The 19774-nt window shown below is 46.9% G+C and overlaps 1 protein-coding gene across 2 annotated transcripts in view; it reads right to left on the bottom strand.

Moving 5' to 3' along the window:
* WDR55 (WD repeat domain 55) overlaps positions 1 to 19774 on the bottom strand; it is a 219813-nt gene that overhangs the window by 162365 nt on the left and 37674 nt on the right. The window contains exon 3 of one of the 2 annotated variants that reach the window (XM_069199395.1): positions 6017 to 6148. The exons of the other annotated variant lie outside the window; for it this stretch is intronic. Within the exon in view, the coding sequence (XP_069055496.1) occupies positions 6017 to 6148 (132 nt within the window). The remainder of the gene's footprint in view (positions 1 to 6016; positions 6149 to 19774) is intronic. 2 annotated transcript variants of the gene reach the window in all.

Raw genomic sequence — 19774 nt, 5'->3', positions numbered from 1 at the left:
TTTAAAATAGCTCACTGGTTTCAGAGTGAGTCACAGGTTTTAATCTTAGCATGGCCAATGTAGCTTTTTAAGCTTTAAATCAATAAAATAATTACCAATAAGTGGGTTAGTCAGAACACATTTTCTTTAAGTGCAAAGGCCATCTTTAAAATGTGGGTGAAAGCATCACCTTCATGCATTTCTTAAGTCTGCCATCATTCATCAGTTGACCTAGCATGGCCACAGCACATTTACCCCCATTTAAAGAAGCAGCTGGGCTGTGATGTGATAATGGTGGGGGGCAGCATACATCATAATAACCACAGATGTATGGTCATCCTTATGTCCCAGTTCCATCAGACAGAACTGAAAGAACTAAGGGCTAGATGTTGCTGCAGCTTGAATTATGCCCCAAAGCACTCCCACAGCAAACTCTAAAAACAGGAGCCAGGAGGCAAACCACATTACTCTGTAGTGAGTGCAATATGTAAATGACCAAAACAATGGAGAATTAATTAATGCACTCTGTATGCAATCAAACAGAAAACCAGAAGTCTGTGTACACATAATTGTGAAATTGTAAAAGTAGGTGTGTTATTGTCTCCGGTTAGGCACCTACATGTGCATATTAAACACAGACAAGAGAGCAGCAAACTGCTGTTTGGACTGCTAAGATTGTGGTGCAGAAGTAGGGAGAAGTATCGAGTGTCCTTAGCAGGTCCAGTAGTGAACTGTAGAGTTGGTTAGAGGGTCCTATTTTCATACCTGGTGCCAGCTTTGAAGGGAAACAAACTTCTGGAGTTTTCCACTCACTGATTGGTTCTGTAATGTCCTGCCGCCCTGCCCTCGTCCTAGATGCCTGGTGTGACAAAAACTAGTGTGAAGTTATTTGTGAGTGTGCTAAAACAGCCCCTTTGAAGTGTAAGTTGGGCTGTGCACAGCTCTGCCCCGTCATGCTGACAGGATGGCACATCCTGCCAACACCTAGTCCTCCTCTGTTACACTGTCTGGGAGGAATCCACAAATGGCCAATGCCGACTACACCTAGGGCTTCATTACGACTTTGGCGATCCATTCACAGGACCGATGAAGCTGCTGCAGGCGAAAGATCGCCAGTAATGGAGGTCTTTTGCCCACCATATTAGGAGTGTTCCGCTGGCCCAGCGGAACACTCACCACAACATTGACGCCGGCTCATCACTGAGCCAGCGGAAATGTTGTGGTGCATCGGGTGCAGGAGCACCCGTAACGCATTTCACTGCCCGTAATTCGGGCAGTGAAATGCACGATGGGGCTGTGCATGGGGGCTCCTGCACTGCCCATGCAAAGTGCATGGGCAGTGCAGGAGCCCCCAGGGGGCCGTCAACACCCCCATTCTGCCAACCTTTCCATGGCGGTGTTTACCGCCATGGAAAGGCTGGCAGATGGGGACTCGCAATCCCCATGGCAGCGCTGCTTGCAGCCCTGCCCTGGCGGATTACAACAGCCGTGACCACCAGGCTGCAGGCTGGCTGCAGCTTGGCGATGTCGGCGGTTTGACCGTGGCGGCTCCGTCGCGGTCATAATGGTGCGGTCGGACTGCCCTGTCTGCTGCGGTCCAACCGCCATCACGAGGCTGGCAGTCTTAAAGACCACCAGCCTTGTAATGAGGCCCTTAGTCATGTGACCCAGAACACAGGCTGCAGGCACCAAATGGTTAGGACAAGAACATTAAAACTTTCTAACAGTGTCATTTTCAGGATTGCAACTTAAAATCTAACTGTACCATTAAAGAGTTTTTTTATATTTAAAGTCATGCAAGAATGATTTACTACCCAAAATGCACTTCGATTGACTCATTTGTCTTGTGATTCTGCGTCAAGACAGTTCCTTGGCAACTCATTTCTGATAACACTAGCTCCTCAACATAGAATACCTGTAAAAGACAACTCGACCTTCCAACCAATTCAGCCTGGCTTAATGCATGGTGTTTCCCGTTGTCCTACCTGTGTTTCTGGGAGGCAGAAAATGTGTGCATCTGTATGACTAAGGCACTGAATAAACAGTCTACACCGCCTATTCCTTAATCCTTTTAAGGATTTTGTTTGCTATGCATACAAGGAACTTAACTTTTTTTTGTTTTTTACTCCAAAACCTAGACTTTCTTCTGATGATCCTGCCCAGAAATAACTTCCCAGGGAAGTCCACCTCTACCCACTGGGCAATAGAGAAAATCCACCACTCCGACTAAGCCTAAAGATTTAAAGAAAATAATATGTGTTTTGCTTAAGTGTGTGTGTGTGTGTATATCTTATTGGTGAAAATAATCCCATTAACTAAGTATAAAAAAGAACTGGCTTAATTCATACCAAAAGGCATGGATTCAGTTTACCCAAAATTTCTTCTACTGTATGTGTGTCCCTATCCTATGGCCTGCAGCATTAAGGGGCTATCAAATCCCCTATCATACGTTAACATCATGGGCAAACATTGGAGTCTCTGCCTGCCACTGCTTAATGTTCATAGGAAGAGCAGCCTCCACAGTAGAATAGTAAAAGGACTATTGTACATTTAATTCCTGTATTGCACGTGAACTGTTGCACCTCTTCGATCCGTTGACTTAAAGCTATTTATAGCTCATAGTGGATCTTGCAGTAAAACAGTAGCTGTCTGTTTGAATAGTTTACATTTTGAGACTGTTAAGATTACTTCTTAACACTGCAGCTAAGATTTACCAAAGTCATTCTTAGCTTGGTTCGCATGGGTTGGCTCTAAACCGATCTTGATGGACTCATTTAGTTTCTTGTTCAATTGAAACGTTTAGACTGTCCTTTAAAATATGCACTTGAATCAAATTTATAATTTCGTTTTTCTAGTCTAGGGCTGTCTCAAGAATATTGAGAAATTGTACATTGTTTCATCTTAGCCCATTTTTAAGTTTTCTAGTCTTTCTCCTAGTTGTTGAACAATACTTTTCAAATGTTTGATTGCATCTCTATTTGCACTAACGTAGTCTTGTGTAGTTTTAAACTTGATTTCTAGATGTCATTAGTTGTAAGGTCCATAATTTTCTACATGTCATACCAAGATTCATATATTCTAGCCTGACTCTCCTCTGATATTTACAATTTTGCAAAGATCCTACTCTTCAGCCAGTGCAATCAATACCCAATCTTTTGACCCTTTTTCACTCATCATTTGTAGTCCTCGCTCTTGTGCTCTTCTTCTGCGCTTGCGTAATTTAGTGGATTTGAGGCCGTCTCATAATCATTACCTGATGGGATTGCTCTATCCTTATCTGAACCCTCATCAAGAGAATTGATTTATTACTTTTTTCTGAAAGCTTAGAGGCCAGAGCTGAGCACCAGGCTAGGTAAATATCAGTTGAGATGCAGGAGCCATCTTTAAGACAACATATCCTTGTCTGTAAAATCATCCTCTAATCTCCCATCGATGCCCTCCATTCAGCTTGCTTCCGGAAAAACCACTGACATTAGGTCAACGTGTTAAAGGATGATCGGGACAGAGTTAGAGGTTTCTGTCGAGTCTGTGTTTTCTCCGATACAGATGTCAAACTGTCACATCACTGTTTAAACTGAAGAGCTATAAAAAGCTAGACTTGTCCTTGATGGAGTTGGAACCATAGATGTCAAAATGGGTCTAAGTCTACCTTCTACCTGATAATCAATGCCACTATGGCCTTCAACTGGGTTAGTTGGACATATCGATGGCTCACGTTATAGCACTTTTGGTTGAGTGATAGGCTTATAGTAATAACACAGACATTGTATAACAGCACTCAAGCTATGATAAAGATGAATGGCCAGTTGACAGCAGAGTTAAGTATCCAATGTGCAACAATGGAGAGCTGTCCTGTCTCGCTAACCCTGTATGATCTACATAAACAGCCTATGTTACAATGCACTAGGCAAAGCAAAGGTATTGCTCCTTGCTTCCAGAAGGGCTTGAGGAGCAAGATTGCTTTATATGTGGATACTGTAATCATATACTCCAACAAACAACAAAGTGAAATAATTGACAGCTTTCTGCACTTTCAGGCTATTACATAAATGAAGTCAGAGATTACAAATCACTTATCTGCCTCATTCAAAACGTCTTGAAAGTACTTGGAGATATGGATAGTGGGCAAATCATTCAATATTGAGCTATATAAAATCACCATCCTTCTAAAAGATTCTGAAGTTAAATTAGATTACTGGGGAAAATGGCTGCTTGCTAAAGCCACCTGTGAACCCATACAGTAATCCCCCACAATCCGATAATACAGCTGAAAAATTGAAGAGGGGAAGGGACCAAGAGCACCAAAATCTGGAAGTTGAAGCTGCCCGTGGGTGATGTATGAGGCTGCAGGATCGGGTCCACAAGGAGAACTGTGGCTTTCTAGTAAATGGTAAGGTGGAGTGAGTGGTAAAATACTGCGCAACTAACCTGGGGTAGCAGTGGAGACAGCGTCTGTTTTGCTGACACCCTGGGGACCCCCTGCATGATCTGTCACAGGTGCAACCATTGGCAAGCAGTGAAAGAATCATCTGGAGTGGCATTGCAGGGTGCAGTGAATGGGCCTTGGGGTGCTAATGAAGCCCCTACAGGACTGCCAAGTGACTGCAAGCAGCCTCAGCAGAAGGGAGGTGGGGCCGAAAGAGGGGCAGCAACACAGGACTCGGGGTCAACTCCCAGTGAGTGTATTGAGCGACCAGGCACTGGTACAAGAAGGCAAACCCTGACGGGCTTAGTGGTGCCGCCAGGAAGAAAGGAAAATAAAAGGAACACTCCGCGGGAATATTAAGGGGAGCAGGGGAAGATCTGGTGTGCTGCGGCACCCCCGAGGGGCCTCTCAGCTGCACGCTACTGACATTGGAGGTCAGGCGAAAAGAAACTGTGAAGCCTGGCACAGGTACGCCATAACTACCAGCTCAGGCCCGTTGGCCCCAGGAGGCAAGCACTGAATTGACACAGCAGTACTCACTACACACTGGGGACAAGTAGTACTGTGAGATTTGGAAGTGATTGGTAATAACGCAAAGACCCCGCCAGTGCGGTAAACAGACACCAGGGCTCGCACTGATTGCATTGGGACCAGATGTGAGGGAGAGCCAGGGAGCACGAACCTGGGGTTTGGCCTGGAAACTAACTGGGGGAGCACGATGTGCCTGGCAACACACCATCAACAAATAACTAAGCAGATGTAAAAGGGTACTGGCACGAAGAGGAGCCTGTGAATAGTGCAAACAAAAAGGCAGTCAATGCCCTTAGTTGGTCTCATATCTAGAATGGATCTTAACTGCGCCTTCCAGATGTGCCGGTGGCGTGGCAAGGGTTGTCTGGGGGAAAACTGGCAGGCCTCTGGGATGAGTGGTTGTAGGCCTTCACTCTTGGCTGGCAGTAGCAACTACCCCAGTTTCCACAACAAAGTGAGGTGTTGAATGCATCATTATGACCGGGGAAGGGGAGCACGTGCAGTGCAGCAGATGAAGCTGAACAGTTACACCTTCCCCGAGATCGCTCAAATAAAGCAGCCACTGGAGATAACAGAGGACCAACTGATAGGTCCACCCCCAGCCCTTTGCAATAAGGGGATGCCCCCATGCTAACGGACAAAATGGCAGTTATACGAGAGGTACAAAAATCCTTGGAAAATAAGATTGATACCATGGCCACTGAGCTCACACTCGTGAGAGCAGACTTACGCGCCATAAACATGCAAGTGAGGGCAGCGAAAGACTTGACTGAAACATTGAATGCCGACACAAATGCCTTAAAGAAACAGGTTGCGCAGTTATAAATGACTTCGGAAACCCTGAGTGACAAAATTGAGGACATCAAGGTGCACTCGAAGCGCAATAATATCCACCTAGTTGGTGTGCCTGAGAGTGGGGAAGGGTGACTCTGTGGACTTATTTGTGGAAGAGCTCATCCTGAACATGATGCAGCCAAAGGGTCTGTCAAAACTTTTTTCAGTCGAAAGGGCACATAGAATTCCCACACCCCCTAACCCCCTTCTCAGACAATCATAGCCAAAATACATAATTATAGGGACCTTGACAATTCTCCAGGCAGCCCGTTGGGCCCCACCGATGAGGGTTGAAAAAATGGAAATTGGCTTCTTCCCGGACTTCACTCTAAGGATCCAGAGACTTAGACGTAGTTTCATCGAAGTAAAGAGGGTCTCCTGCAACAAATAATTGAAATATTCAATGAGGTTCCCGGCACAACTCAGAGTAGTAGCTGAAGGGAAAACCTTGTTCTTTATGACCAAAGAGGCGGCATGGGACTGGTTGCAGGGGAGGAAGAGATCTGTAGGATCGAGGCCTAAAGTCAATCGCAATGACTAGGGGGAGATTGTGCTGGCACAGACCAACTGGGGACCACAGATATGAGCCGGCCCGGGGAATCATCTGCACTGTGTCCTCCCTCCCAAGTCGCAGAGGTCACTGCATAGCACCCTGACTGGTTTGATGGGGTGGGCGGAGTTGCTCACCTGCCAACAACCCCTCCTGAAGCAGTGGCCATCAGGGAGTGGAGGCGAATGGAATATCTCCTCACAACTGCAAAAGAACACTGATGAGAGTCCTGAAAATTAATAACCGACCAAAATACTTTTGATACAGTGTTATGTTCATAAAAATGGGGGTGGGTGGGTTCTTTGTAGCGGGGTGGTCATAGTCCTCCACAGTATATAGAAAGGGCTATGGGCAGGGCCACTGGAATTATGCGGCAGGAGAGGGCCAAATTATGTGGCAGGGTTGAGTAAATTATGCAGCATAATACGGCACATTTTGATATGGTATTCTTTCATTACTTTGTCATTTTTAAACTTGGTAACGCTATCTCTGGACATTGGTTGCACCTCATTAGTACCAATTTCACACCCAAAGGTGATCAGTCCATTTTTGCAAAGGGTTGTCCACTGTGCGTCAACGCAGGTTATCACATTTTTGGTAACTTTTGAACCGTTTCAGTTAGAAACAAATATAGCAATAAGCAACACAAAGGTAACCAGTCCATCTTTGCAAAGGGTCACCCACTGTGTGGCAATGCGGGTCATCGCATTTTTAGTAACTTTTGAACCGTTTAAGCTAGAAAAAAAAAATGTTTTTGTTAATTTGTGCAGATTATGCAGCAGATTATGGATAATGTGGCAAAGGCCCTGGCCCTTTCTGCAGGGTCATACCCAAACTTTTTGCCCCCTTCCTCCTATTTTTTCTGACCTCTTGCTGTTGTCTATAGAACTCTGAGCACTTTAATCACTGCTGATCAGTGCTAAAGTGCAGGTGCTCTCTCTTCTAAAGTTGGTATGATTAGCTTACACCTAAGTGGTACATTTAATTTACCTATAAATCACTTGTACAGTGGTATCCCTATACTCAGAGCCTGTAAATTAAATGCTACTAGCAGGCCCACAGCGTTGCTTGCACCACCCACAGAAGTAGCCTTTCAAACCTGTCTCAGGCTTGCTAGCACAGGGCCAAGGTACTGCACCAGGGATCTGGCATCTAAATGTACTTGCCAGGCATGGAACTCTCCTTTTACTACATGTAAGTCAACCCTAAGGTAGGCCATAGCTAGCCCTATGGGCAGGGTCCCATATATGCAGAAAGCAGGACATGTGCCTAGTTGTGGTAGTGACAAACAGCTGTTTTGGTTTCTCACTGCTGTGAGGGCAGCCTTGCTCATAGGATTGCCTTGGAAATGCCCGGTCTTATGTCTAGGGGGTATTGTCTGATTTATGAGGGTTAGCGTAGGCATGTGTAGTATGGTTGTAATGGTAGTGAGAAATGCTGCTTAATGATGTAGGTATTTTTTTTTTATTACCATTATAGAAATGCCACTTCCAAAAAGTGAGCATTTCTGTGTGCTTATGACTCTGCTGTTTTGCAGCTTGACGCCAATCCACTTCTGGGGCAGGGTGAAAGCTGGGCTTTGTGCATACTTTCCAGACAGCCTGTTCACAGGGAGGGGGGAGGTGTCACAGAGATGCATCTGCTTATTGAATGGTCTTCCTGGGTTGAGAGAAGGGAAGGCTGGACACAACTGCATTTGTAAAGGCTGTGTCCTGGCCTCACACAATGGGCTTGTTTACCCACAACTGATGTCTGGAGCCTGTGCTGGAGGAGACAGAGGACACTCCTGGAACCAGTTGTAACTGGTTGGAACCTCTTCCCCCCTCTTTGTAAGTGTTGTGCAAAACTGAGTATAAGTACAGGGGATTTTCCACATTTTATAAGAGACATCCTTGAACAACTCAACTGGACACAGAATGCTGCTGGAGGGACTCACCCGGAACCACCTTCCACTGCTGCGGTTGTGCGGACCTGTGACCTGCTGGGTCACTAGGAGGAACTGCCACTGACTGCAACCCCTTGTCCTGACCGGTTTGCTTGGGCCCTGCTGCTCCGTGCCCCATTATGCTGTCTCCAGGGGCTGGGTGTGGTGGCCCCTGCCCCCGCGATTACTTCTCTTTAAGCGCGAGGACAACGCTATGTTGAGGGCTCCTGTGCTGAAGCCTAGCGCCTGACAAGTACTTTACCTTGTTGACTCAGCGCATGGAGGTGCACACTGCTTGATTTGTTCAATGCGCATTGAGAGCACTTTCTCTTCAGCTTTCCCGGTGTGAGGGAAGTGCTGTGTTCTCTTTAGTCCCACTTGCCTGAGGCACTGGAGGAGCGCATTGCCTTGTTCACACTGAAGCGTGTGAAAAGTGCTTGTCCCTTTGTTGACCGGGGGGGGGGGGGGTGTCAATCACTGTCGCGACCCGGGCAGGCTGTGACATCGAAGCACATCTGAAAAGCGCTATGCTGGGTGCCCCCGGAATACGGGAAAAAGGAGGTCCTAGCAAGAGCACTCCTTGCTGTGCCCCCGGGGCACCAGCAGGGCCCAACTTTGGCCTGAAATCACCACAGCGGTCCGGGGACTACAAAGACACTTGTCCACCAGATCGGGTGCGGGCGAGTTCGTCGGAGCAGCCCCACGAGGGAGGGAGACCTCATCGGAAGACCCTCCTGCTCGCAGGGCCACCCCAGGGCCTATGACGTCGGCTGAGCACGCTCGAAGGGAAGACACATGGCCCCCGAGGTGCAAGAGGCTGCAAGAGCCTCTCTCCTCTTATCAGGCGGCAGGAAAACCTCATCGGAGGTTCCGCCCGTCAGAAAGGGTGTGCACAGTACTGGGCATATAATATACAGGTAAGGCCTCATCATTAATGTGCATTTCTGAGGTCATGGTGACTGTGGCAATATGAATCATGCTGGTTCATTTATGGTTATGGTTTGGCAGTGATGTTCCTGTCATGGACATTTATGAGTATGCTTTTACTATGACCCATGCATTTATGATGATATGTTTTCATGACTTCCCATGTGTTTTCTGATGTTCCTTTTATGGGCATTTATGCTTGTATCATGACGTGCATTCTTTTAGTGATATTTACCAGACTACTGCTTAGGTTACAGGATAACCAGTAACGTATGTGTTTTATATGACTACTGCTGGTTTTCGCAGAGTAATAGCACTGTGTAATGTTCTGACAACTGCTTGGGTAGCAGGGTATTACTGACATGTTGTGCTTGGTCTAATAATGTGTACAATACAGTTTATTTTGATATAACTGGGTGTTGTGTTTCCTTTGTGGTGGGGATACTGCATCACATGTGTTGTGTAATCGGTTTACACATTGCCTCTGGGATAGGCCTGACTGCTCGTGCCAAGCTACCAAGCGGGTGAACAGGGGTTATCTTGGGTGTGTAACTCCCTCGCTCTGACTAGAGTGGGTGGGTTCTGCCTGGCTTAGGTGCATACCCTAGCCAATCAGAAACCTAATTTCTAACAGGCGGCAAATCTATAATTATGTGAAAATGGTAGAGGCCGCAAAATTGCATTATTCCAGAGGCCCTTGTTATGGATGACAGACACACTGCAAGGCTGGGGTGGTGGAAAGTTCGGAGTCCGCTATGCAGGGAGACGGGGGTGATTTGTATTGCACTGTACGACAGGTTTGTAAAGTGCATGGCTACCCATAGGCTTCCCAACGCTGCATGAGTATGAGCAGGCGCCCAAGGACCATTACATGCGGGGGTCAAGAAAGCAACTATTGTAGATATAAGCAAGTTTTGAATACCTTTGTGAAAATGGTTTTATTAGGCTCATTTCTCAAATGAGTCATTATTGAATTCCAAAGTTTAGGGGACAGATATGAGAAGGTCCCCCGCCCTTAAAAAATTTGGCATTGGACCTACTATAGTAGTAGGGCGACAGAAGGGTCCTAATCAAGATAGTTCCCTACAGGTTAATTCCATTGTGTGTGAAACACAGTGTCAAATTCATTTTTTCCTCCACTGGAAGCCAATGCAAGGTAGCCATAGTTCTTTTTACCATTGCATATTTGGGAATTTTCAAAAGAGTTTTAGCAGTCACATATTGGACTACTTGGAGTCTTTTAATGATAGCTTTGGTTGAGCCCATAAACAGGGAATTCCCATAGTCTAGGCGCGAGAGAATAAGTGCCTGAGCCACCATTCTCCTGGATTCATGGGTAACAGGTCAAGGATTTTGCGTATGGTCCTCAACAGTGCAAAGCAGGATGTCAACAGTTTTTCTTGCTTTGTCCTCCATGGATAGGGCGTTGTCCAACAACATGCCCAAACGTTTAATTGAAGGCAAAGGAGTTGGAGGAGTTCCCAAGCACTCTGGCCAACTGAGTTGTGGCTGGGTCATTGGTGTTTTTCCCCAAAAGCATCAACTCAGTTTTGTCCCCATTTAGTTTTGGCGAGCAGTTAGCCATCCACCAAGCCACTTTCTCCAGGCATGGGGGTAGGTGCTGTTGCGCACCTGTCTCCGGGGTAAGGGAAACAACCAATTGGGTGTCATCAGCATATGAAACAATCAACAGCTCAAATTCCATAACAATGTCAGCTAGAGGCTGCATGTAGATATTGAAGTGTGGGGCTAAGTGCAAAGCCCTGTGGCAGCCCACACTGCAAGGGGACTGCCTCTGAGTGACAGGGCGGTTCACAAATTTAGAAGGAACTGTCTTTTAAAAAGGACGACAGCCATCTTAAGGTACCGTCTCTTTTTCAGAGTTCACTCATCTTGAGAATCATGGTCTCATGGTCCACCGTGTCAAACCATTTGCTCAGGTCAAAGGAGAATAATTGCTGCTGAGCCTCCTTTGGCCAATACAATATCTTTAACTCCTCCATTATGGTTAATAATGCTGATTCTGTATTGTGTTTTGGACAGAAACCCATCTGGGTAGGGCTGAGAAGAGAGTTTTCTTCTAAGAAGAGCGACAAACTCTGATTCACATGCTTTTCTAGTACTTTCCCCAAGGTTGGTAACAGGTAGAAAGGTCTATAGTTACTAGGAAAAGAGGGGTCCAGCGCGGTTTTCTTTAACAAAGGTTTGACTACCACATTTTTCCAAGCTTGTGGGACCGTCCCAGAGGAAATAGGCAAATTAAAAAGACTAAAAAATATGGGGACGATTTCACATGCTTCTCTGCAAATAATATTGGGTGGAGCTGGGTGCAAAGGAGAATCCAATTTAACTTTTTCAAATAAAGCTGAGAGTGTTTCAAATTTAATCAAGGGGAATTTTGTAGAGACAAATTGACTCCCTGCACATAGTGCATGTTTCAGGAAAAAATGGGTAAAGTTTCCTTTGCCTTTTCAAAAAAATTATTGTAGATCCCAGAAACTTTGTCTTGGAAGTAGGCTGCCAATTTGTTGCTGCAAGTTTATGTGGTAGAGGACAGCAAGTTTTCTGCTTTGGAGGTGGTGAGGGACTTCACAATGCAAAAGAGTTCCCTAATGGCATTGGCAGCATTAATCATCAGAGCTTCATAATATGAAGTCTGTGTCATCTTAATTTCCAGAGGGTATTGCCCAATAGTTAGACGATAGGCAAATTTGAATTTTTCTTCATCATTTCCTCTCCATTACCTATCCAACTTTTTGCACTCTTTTTTTTAACCAAAGTGCCGATTTTTCTCTATTTCCCTTTTTTAAGGTGGTAATAGGGATGAAATCTTCTAAAGAGTTACTGATCCATTTTTCTACCATGCAGTTTGCAACCAACGGCTCATTCCCTAGGGCCTGTTTTGCCCACCCCAGAGAGGCCATCCAGGTAGCATTATCCAGTTTTGATCATCCCCAGCCTTGAGAGGAGGCATTACTAATGTCCGGTTGGGCAGAAGGACCCTACAGAGTAAAACGAATCATAACATGGTCAGTCAAAGCCATAGGGCATGGTTTCCCCATTTTTAAGTTCGGATCATTACCGAACACCGGCTCTAGCAGATGTGTTTTATTGTGAGTAGGCACTACTACTCTTTGTGTTAGTTGCAGGCAGCTTAGATCATGCAAAATGTCTGACGCCATGGGGTTGCTCATCTCAACAAAGTGAACATTAAAATTGTCTAGAAGAGTGAAATTGGTTTTTTCAGTAACATTACTAGCTACTTGTAGGAAAATGGCTCCCTGTTACAGTTACCCCCCCACTTTTTGCCTGATATTGATGTTGACTTGACTGAGAAGTGTGCTGGGACCCTGCTAACCAGGTCCCAGCACCAGTGTTCTTTCACTTAAAATGTACCATTGTTTCCACAATTGGCACACCTCTAGCACACAGATAAGTCCCTTGTAAAAGGTACCAGTGGTACCAAGGGCCCTGTGACCAGGGAAGGTCTCTGAAGGCTGCAGCATGTGTTGTGCCACCTTTAGGGACCCCTCACCTTACACAAGCACACCGCCATTGCAGATTGTGTGTGTTGGTGGGGAGAAAAAGGCAAAGCCGACATGACATCCCCTCAGGATGCCATGCACACAAAATACTGCCTGTGGCATAGGTAAGTCACCCCTCTAGCAGGCCTTACAACCCTAAGGCAGGGTGCACTATACAACAGGTGAGGGCATAGCTGCATTAGCAATATGCCCCTACAGTGTCTAAGTCTATTCTTAAACATTATAAGTACAGTGTGGCCATGTTAAGTATATGGTCTGGGAGTTTGTCAAAAACTAACTCCACAGCTCCATAATGGCTACACTGAATACTGGGAAGTTTGGTATCAAACTTCTCAGAATAATAAACCCACACTGATGCCAGTGTTGGATTTATTAAAAAGAAAATGCACCCAGAGGGCATCTTAGGGTATTTTACCCAATCCTTAGGTGCAGGACTGACTGGTCTGTGCCAGCCTGCTGCTGAGAGATGAGTTTCTGACCCCCTGGGGTGAGAGCCTTTGTGCTCTCTGAGGCCAGAAACAAAGCCTGCACTGGGTGGAGATGCTTAACACCTCCCCCTTGCAGGGACTGTAACACCTAGCAGTGAGCCTCAATGGCTCAAGCTTCGTGTTACGCACTCCAGCTAGTGGAGATGCCCGGTCCCTGGACACCCCCCCACTTTTGGCGGCAAGTCCAGGGGAGATAATGAGAAAAACAAGGAGGAGTCATCCACCAGTCAGGACAGCCCCTAAGGTGTCCTGAGCGGAGGTGACCCCTGCCGTTAAAAATCCTCCATCTTGATTTTGGAGGGTTCCCCCAATAGGAATGGGGATGTGCCCCCCTCCCCTCAGGGAGGAGGCACAAGGAGGGTGTAGCCACCTTCAAGGACAGTAACCATTGGCTACTGCCCCCAGACCTAAACACACCCCTAAATTGAGTATTTAGGGGCGACCCTGAACCCAGGAAATCAGATTCCTGCAACCTGAAGAAACAAGAAGGACTGCTGACCTACAAGCCTGCAGAGAAGGAGGAAGACAACAACTGCTTTGGCCCCACCCCTACCAGCCTGTCTCCAACTTCGAAAACCTGCTCCAGCGACGCATCCGACAGGGACCAGTGACCTCTGAAGCCTCAGAGGACTGCCCTGGACTAAAGGACCAAGAAACTCCCGTGAACAGCGGCCCTGTTCAAAACCAGCTACTTCTTTGCAACAAAGAAACAACTTTCAAAGACTGCAGGTTTCCCGCCGGAAGCGTGAGACTTCACACACTGCACTGGACGGCCCCGGCTCGAGATCCAGAGAACAAACACCTCAGGGAGGACTCCTCGGTGACTGCGAGCCCGTGAGTAACCAGAGACGACCCCCCTGAGCCACCACAGCGAAGCCTGCAGAGAGAATACAGAGACTCGCCTGACCGCGACTGCCTGTAACAAGGGACCCGACGTCTGGAACCAACACTGCACCCGCAGCCCCCAGGACCTGAAGGAACCGAACTTCAACGCAGGAGTGACCCCCAGGCGACCCTCTGCCTAGCCTAGTTGGTGGCTGTCCCGAGAAGTCCCCGTGTCTGCCTGCACCGCTAGAGTGACGCCCAGGTCCCTCCATTGATTCCTATCTAAAACCCGACGCCTGCTTTGCACACTGCATCCGGCCGCCCCTGTGCCGCTGAGGGTGTGTTTTGTGTGCTTACTTGTGTCCCCCCCCCCCCAGTGCTCTACAAAACTCCCCTGGTCTGCCCCCGAGGACGCAGGTACTTACCTGCTGGCAGACTGGAACCGGTGCACCCCTGTTCTCCATAGGCGCCTATGTGTTTTGGGAACCTCTGACCTCTGCACCCGACCAGCCCTGAGCTGCTGGTGTGGTAACTTTGCGGTTGCCTTGAACCCCCAATGGTGGGCTGCCTATGCCCCAGAACTGAGACTTGTAAGTGTTTTACTTACCTCCTAATCTAACCTTTACTTACCTCTCCCAGGAACTGTTGATTTTTGTACTGTGTCCACTTTGAAAATAGCTTATTGCCATTTTTACAAAGACTGTATATTATATTGCTTTTATTCAAAGTTCCCAAAGTATCTAAGTGAAGTGTCTTACATTTAAAGTGTTTACTGTAAATCTTGAACCTGTGGTTCTTAAAATAAACTAAGAAAATATATTTTTCAATATAAAAACCTATTGGCCTGGAGTAAGTCTTTGAGTGTGTGTTTCTCATTTATTGCCTGTGTGTGTACAACAAATGCTTAACACTACCCTCTGATAAGCCTACTGCTCGACCACACTACCACAAAATAGAGCATTAGAATTATCTACTTTTGCCACTATCTTACCTCTAAGGGGAACCTTTGGAGACTGTGCACACTATTTCTTACTTTGAAATCGTATATACAGAGCCAACTTCCTACACTACTATCTCGGGCAGGGCCCCCACAAACTTAGAACATGGACCGGAGGTCTACATATCTAAAGTCCAAAAGTCCGGGAAGGAGAAAGTAGGCGATACATTTATTGTGAAACACATTCTCACAGTGTGGGATGGGGAGGGTGTTATACATCTATCAAAAGGTGTCTTTTACTATGATGGCAATGACTCCGCCGGTTTTGTGTATGTGATCCTTCCTACAAATGTAGTACCCTGGGGAAAACACTTGGTTAATATCAGGTATGGAACTGTCCTCCAACCATGTTTCAGTGAGAAAAAGAATGTCTAATTTATCGTCCTCTATTAGTGAAAATAGTTCTAGCTCATGGCGCAGCAGTAATCTGCAATTAATCAGGGCAAAGTTCCCTTTTTTCAGTCCTGGACATTTGGGTGTGTCTTCCACAGCGTTATGAGGTGAAAAGTTAAAAATAGGGCAACTTTGTTCTCCATTTTCCAGCCATAGGAGGGGGCAGACATTTACCGATGGTTTGGGCCTATGCTAGATAAGCGGAGTAGCTTAGCTTTTTTCCAAAGATGCAAGTAGGTGGCCTGGCCCCTGGTCCTGTTTGAGCACGGACAAGGCAGATGGACTTGCATTTGACACACCTATGGTGTGCCATCAGTGCATCTGCTGCATTCCCGTGGCCCAGCTGGCAATTAAGGCTGCAATGAAAAATGAAAAATTAGAGCACCAACTTACCTGGCATCTCTATGGTCTGAAAGTGCTGAGAGTCTCAATGATCCGATTCCATTTCCCCCTCCTTCAGTGTCGTACTCCTTCCCCGAATCTTTGGGGGCCAACGTTGGGGTAGTTTGTCAGCCTCCACAGAAGGGGCAGTTCACAGTCATTCAGGAGCACCAACACCACACACAGGGACAGGCATCAAAGCTCCTCAGCTTAGATCCTGCTGTGTGGCCTCCAGGACAGCTCCCGCCAGGCTCATAGCTCTGTTCAACCTCCTAGACTATGATGGGATCTGAGGCGCAGCAGTTCAAATTCCTACAGTGGAACTTAAATGGCCACCAGGATAAAATCAAAAGGGGCATTGCCCTACAGTACCTCAAAAGGTATGCTCTGGATGTGGTCCTCCTACAGGAGACCCATCTGAAGGCAACAGTTATAAAGCACTGGACAGATGGGGTTACAAATTAGTGGCACTTGCAGATTACACTACTGACTGACAGGGAGTTGGAATCATGGTTATCAAATCACTGCCCTTCACGATCTTCCAGATCTGGCTGGCTACTCACGGTCAGTTTATGGCATTCACAGGGAGTTTGGAGGGCCACACCACTAATCTCTGCTCAGTTTACATTGAGCCATGCCTCTATGAACCCACCATGGCTACAGTGGGCACCCTACTCTTTAAAATGCCAGTGGGCAAATTGGTTACAGGATGTGACTTTAATTTGGCCCTGGATGATGGAATTGACCGACACCCTTCTAGGAAAATTCCAATTATGCATTGGACATTGTCAGGTTTCCTCTGGGCTTTGGGACTGACAGGCTTATTGTCTACCCAACATCAACCTGACCAACAATTTGCTTATCACTCCGGGACCCATGGTAGTCCCTCACATATAGACTATTTACTTACACATCTACATCAGGCACATCTTTTTCCACATGGGTGAGGTTTGGACAGGTTGAAGGACCATGACACCACCCCATTTCACTCAATCAATGGTATTTGAAACAGCCCAGGATCAAAAAGAACTCAGCATTGCCACTGATCCCTACTTCACTGATAATGAACATGGTTGAATCGGCCCAAACATCATGGGATGCCTACAAGACAGTAATTAGGGGATAGGCCAGAACCCTCATAGTGGGTTATAAGAAAGACCAAAGGGCCAGAATGAAGGGGCTGGACAGGGAACTTCCGACACTCAAAGAAACACTGACCCAACAGGACAGGACAGTTACTAGACACATCCTTGCTTTGAAACAGTGGGAATATAAAGACTTAGCGACTGAGACAGTCCACTTAAGTCAGAAAGCCACATAATATTGAATATATGAAGTAGAAGAAAAGGCTAGCAAATTGTTGGTGTGGCTGGACAAGAGGGAGCAAGCCAATCAATGGCTAATAGAAGTGCAGATGCGGGACACAGCCCCAGTTAGAGGTAAACAGGAAGCAGCAGAGGCTTTCGCAGAGTACTATACTCAATTGCACTCCCCGGCAATCATCAGCTAAGGCAGAGGACTGCCGGGAGTTCTTGGCTGGCATTTGCTTAATGTCCTTCTCTGCCCATGGTTGAGCAGATCTAAAGGAAGAGACTACAGGAGATGAAATCACAACAGATATGCGATAACTGACTTCAGATAAAGGAGTTGGCCCAAATACATTGCCAATTGAACTATACAACGGCTGAGTCAAAAACTAGTCCCAAACTTCCTTAGCATGTTTGTAGAGAGCAGCTAAAAAGGTATACTGCAGAGGGATCAGAGACTGGCGATAGTAGTGGTGATCCCAAAAGAAGGGAAACCATCTGAGGACTGTGCCTCTTATAAGCACATTTGTCTCCTAAATGCAGAAGTCAAAATCCTAGTCAAGGTCCTAGCCAATCGCCTGATAAATGAAGTCCTGCAATTGGTTTACCCAGACCAATCGGCATTTATGCTTCTGTGCAGTACTGCACTGAATCTGTGATGCCTATACAGCGTGCCGCATAGAATCCCATACCTGCGGGAATGAACCCTGGTGTTTTCCCTAGATGTTCGCATGGCATTTTATTCTGTTGCGCAGACATACTTATTTGAGGTCCTGTTTAGGGTGGGTTTCAGCCCGAGATTTAATAAGAAGGTGTGCCTCCTCTAAACAGAACCCCTGGTGCAAGTGAAAGTAAATGGAGGTCTATTGATTGCTTTTTAACTGCAGCAGGCCAATGTGCCAGGGTTTCCCCCTCTCCCCTTTGATACCCGTTTTGGCTCCGGAACCATTGGCGGCATGGGTGTGGCAGGACCCATTGGTCCAGGGTATGCGTTGTTCGTCTGAGGATTAGGATGACAGAATATCGCTTTATGCGGATAATGCCCTGCTCTACGTCACAGATCCGGAACTTACCTTGGCCAGACTCATGCAAATATTTCACACCTTTGGCCACTCCTCTGGATACACAATAAAGTGGGGGAAATCCCAGATCTACACCTTATGCGGAGACCCATCACCTCCATTACTACCAACACCACCTTATTCTTTGAGAAGAACTTGAACCCACCTCTGGAACGTCCGAGAAGGGATGTCAGACACTGGAGTTCTCTCCCGCTGACACTCCTGGGCTGAGCGCCCCTCTTTAAAATGACGTTGTTACCCAGGTTCCTGTACCTTTTACACAACACACAATACCTGGTGTCTAGGTCACTTTTTGAGATATCGAGAGGGAGACTGGTACTCTGCTATAGGATGGGGGCCCGGCGTGAATTGCACAACACAAGCTGACTATGACAGTGGAAGTGTGTAGGAAGTTGGCTCTGTATGTGCTATTTCAAAGTAAGGAATAGCATGCACAGAGTCCAAGGGTTCCCCTTAGAGGTAAAATAGTGGTAAAAAGAGATAATACTAATGCTCTATTTTGTGGTAGTGTGGTCGAGCAGTAGGCTTATCCAAGGAGTAGTGTTAAGCATTTGTTGTACATACACATAGACAATAAATGAGGTACACACACTCAGAGACAAATCCAGCCAATAGGTTTTGTTATAGAAAAATATCTTTTCTTAGTTTATTTTAAGAACCACAGGTTCAAATTCTACATGTAATATCTCATTTGAAAGGTATTGCAGGTAAGTACTTTAGGAACTTCAAATCATAAAAATTGCATGTATACTTTTCAAGTTATTGACAAATAGCTGTTTTAAAAGTGGACACTTAGTGCAATTTTCACAGTTCCTAGGGGAGGTAAGTTTTGGTTAGTTTTACCAGGTAAGTAAGACACTTACAGGGTTCAGTTCTTGGTCCAAGGTAGCCCACCGTTGGGGGTTCAGAGCAACCCCAAAGTCACCACACCAGCAGCTCAGGGCCGGTCAGGTGCAGAGTTCAAAGTGGTGCCCAAAACACATAGGCTAGAATGGAGAGAAGGGGGTGCCCCGGTTCCGGTCTGCTTGCAGGTAAGTACCCGCGTCTTCGGAGGGCAGACCAGGGGGGTTTTGTAGGGCACCGGGGGGGACACAAGCCCACACAGAAATTTCACCCTCAGCGGCGCGGGTGCGGCCGGGTGCAGTGTAGAAACAGGCGTCGGGTTCGCAATGTTAGTCTATGAGAGATCTCGGGATCTCTTCAGCGCTGCAGGCAGGCAAGGGGGGGATTCCTCGGGGAAACCTCCACTTGGGCAAGGGAGAGGGACTCCTGGGGGTCACTTCTCCAGTGAAAGTCCGGTCCTTCAGGTCCTGGGGGCTGCGGGTGCAGGGTCTCTCCCAGGCGTCGGGACTTTAGGTTCAAAGAGTCGCGGTCAGGGGAAGCCTCGGGATTCCCTCTGCAGGCGGCGCTGGGGGGGCTCAGGGGGGACAGGTTTTGGTACTCACAGTATCAGAGTAGTCCTGGGGTCCCTCCTGAGGTGTCGGATCTCCACCAGCCGAGTCGGGGTCGCCGGGTGCAGTGTTGCAAGTCTCACGCTTCTTGCGGGGAGCTTGCAGGGTTCTTTCAAAGCTGCTGGAAACAAAGT

This window comes from Pleurodeles waltl, chromosome 7 (genome assembly GCF_031143425.1).
Source record: "Pleurodeles waltl isolate 20211129_DDA chromosome 7, aPleWal1.hap1.20221129, whole genome shotgun sequence".
NCBI lineage: Eukaryota > Metazoa > Chordata > Amphibia > Caudata > Salamandridae > Pleurodeles > Pleurodeles waltl.
Note: the sequence above shows the minus strand (reverse complement) of the source record. Positions and strands in the feature narration are given on the sequence as shown.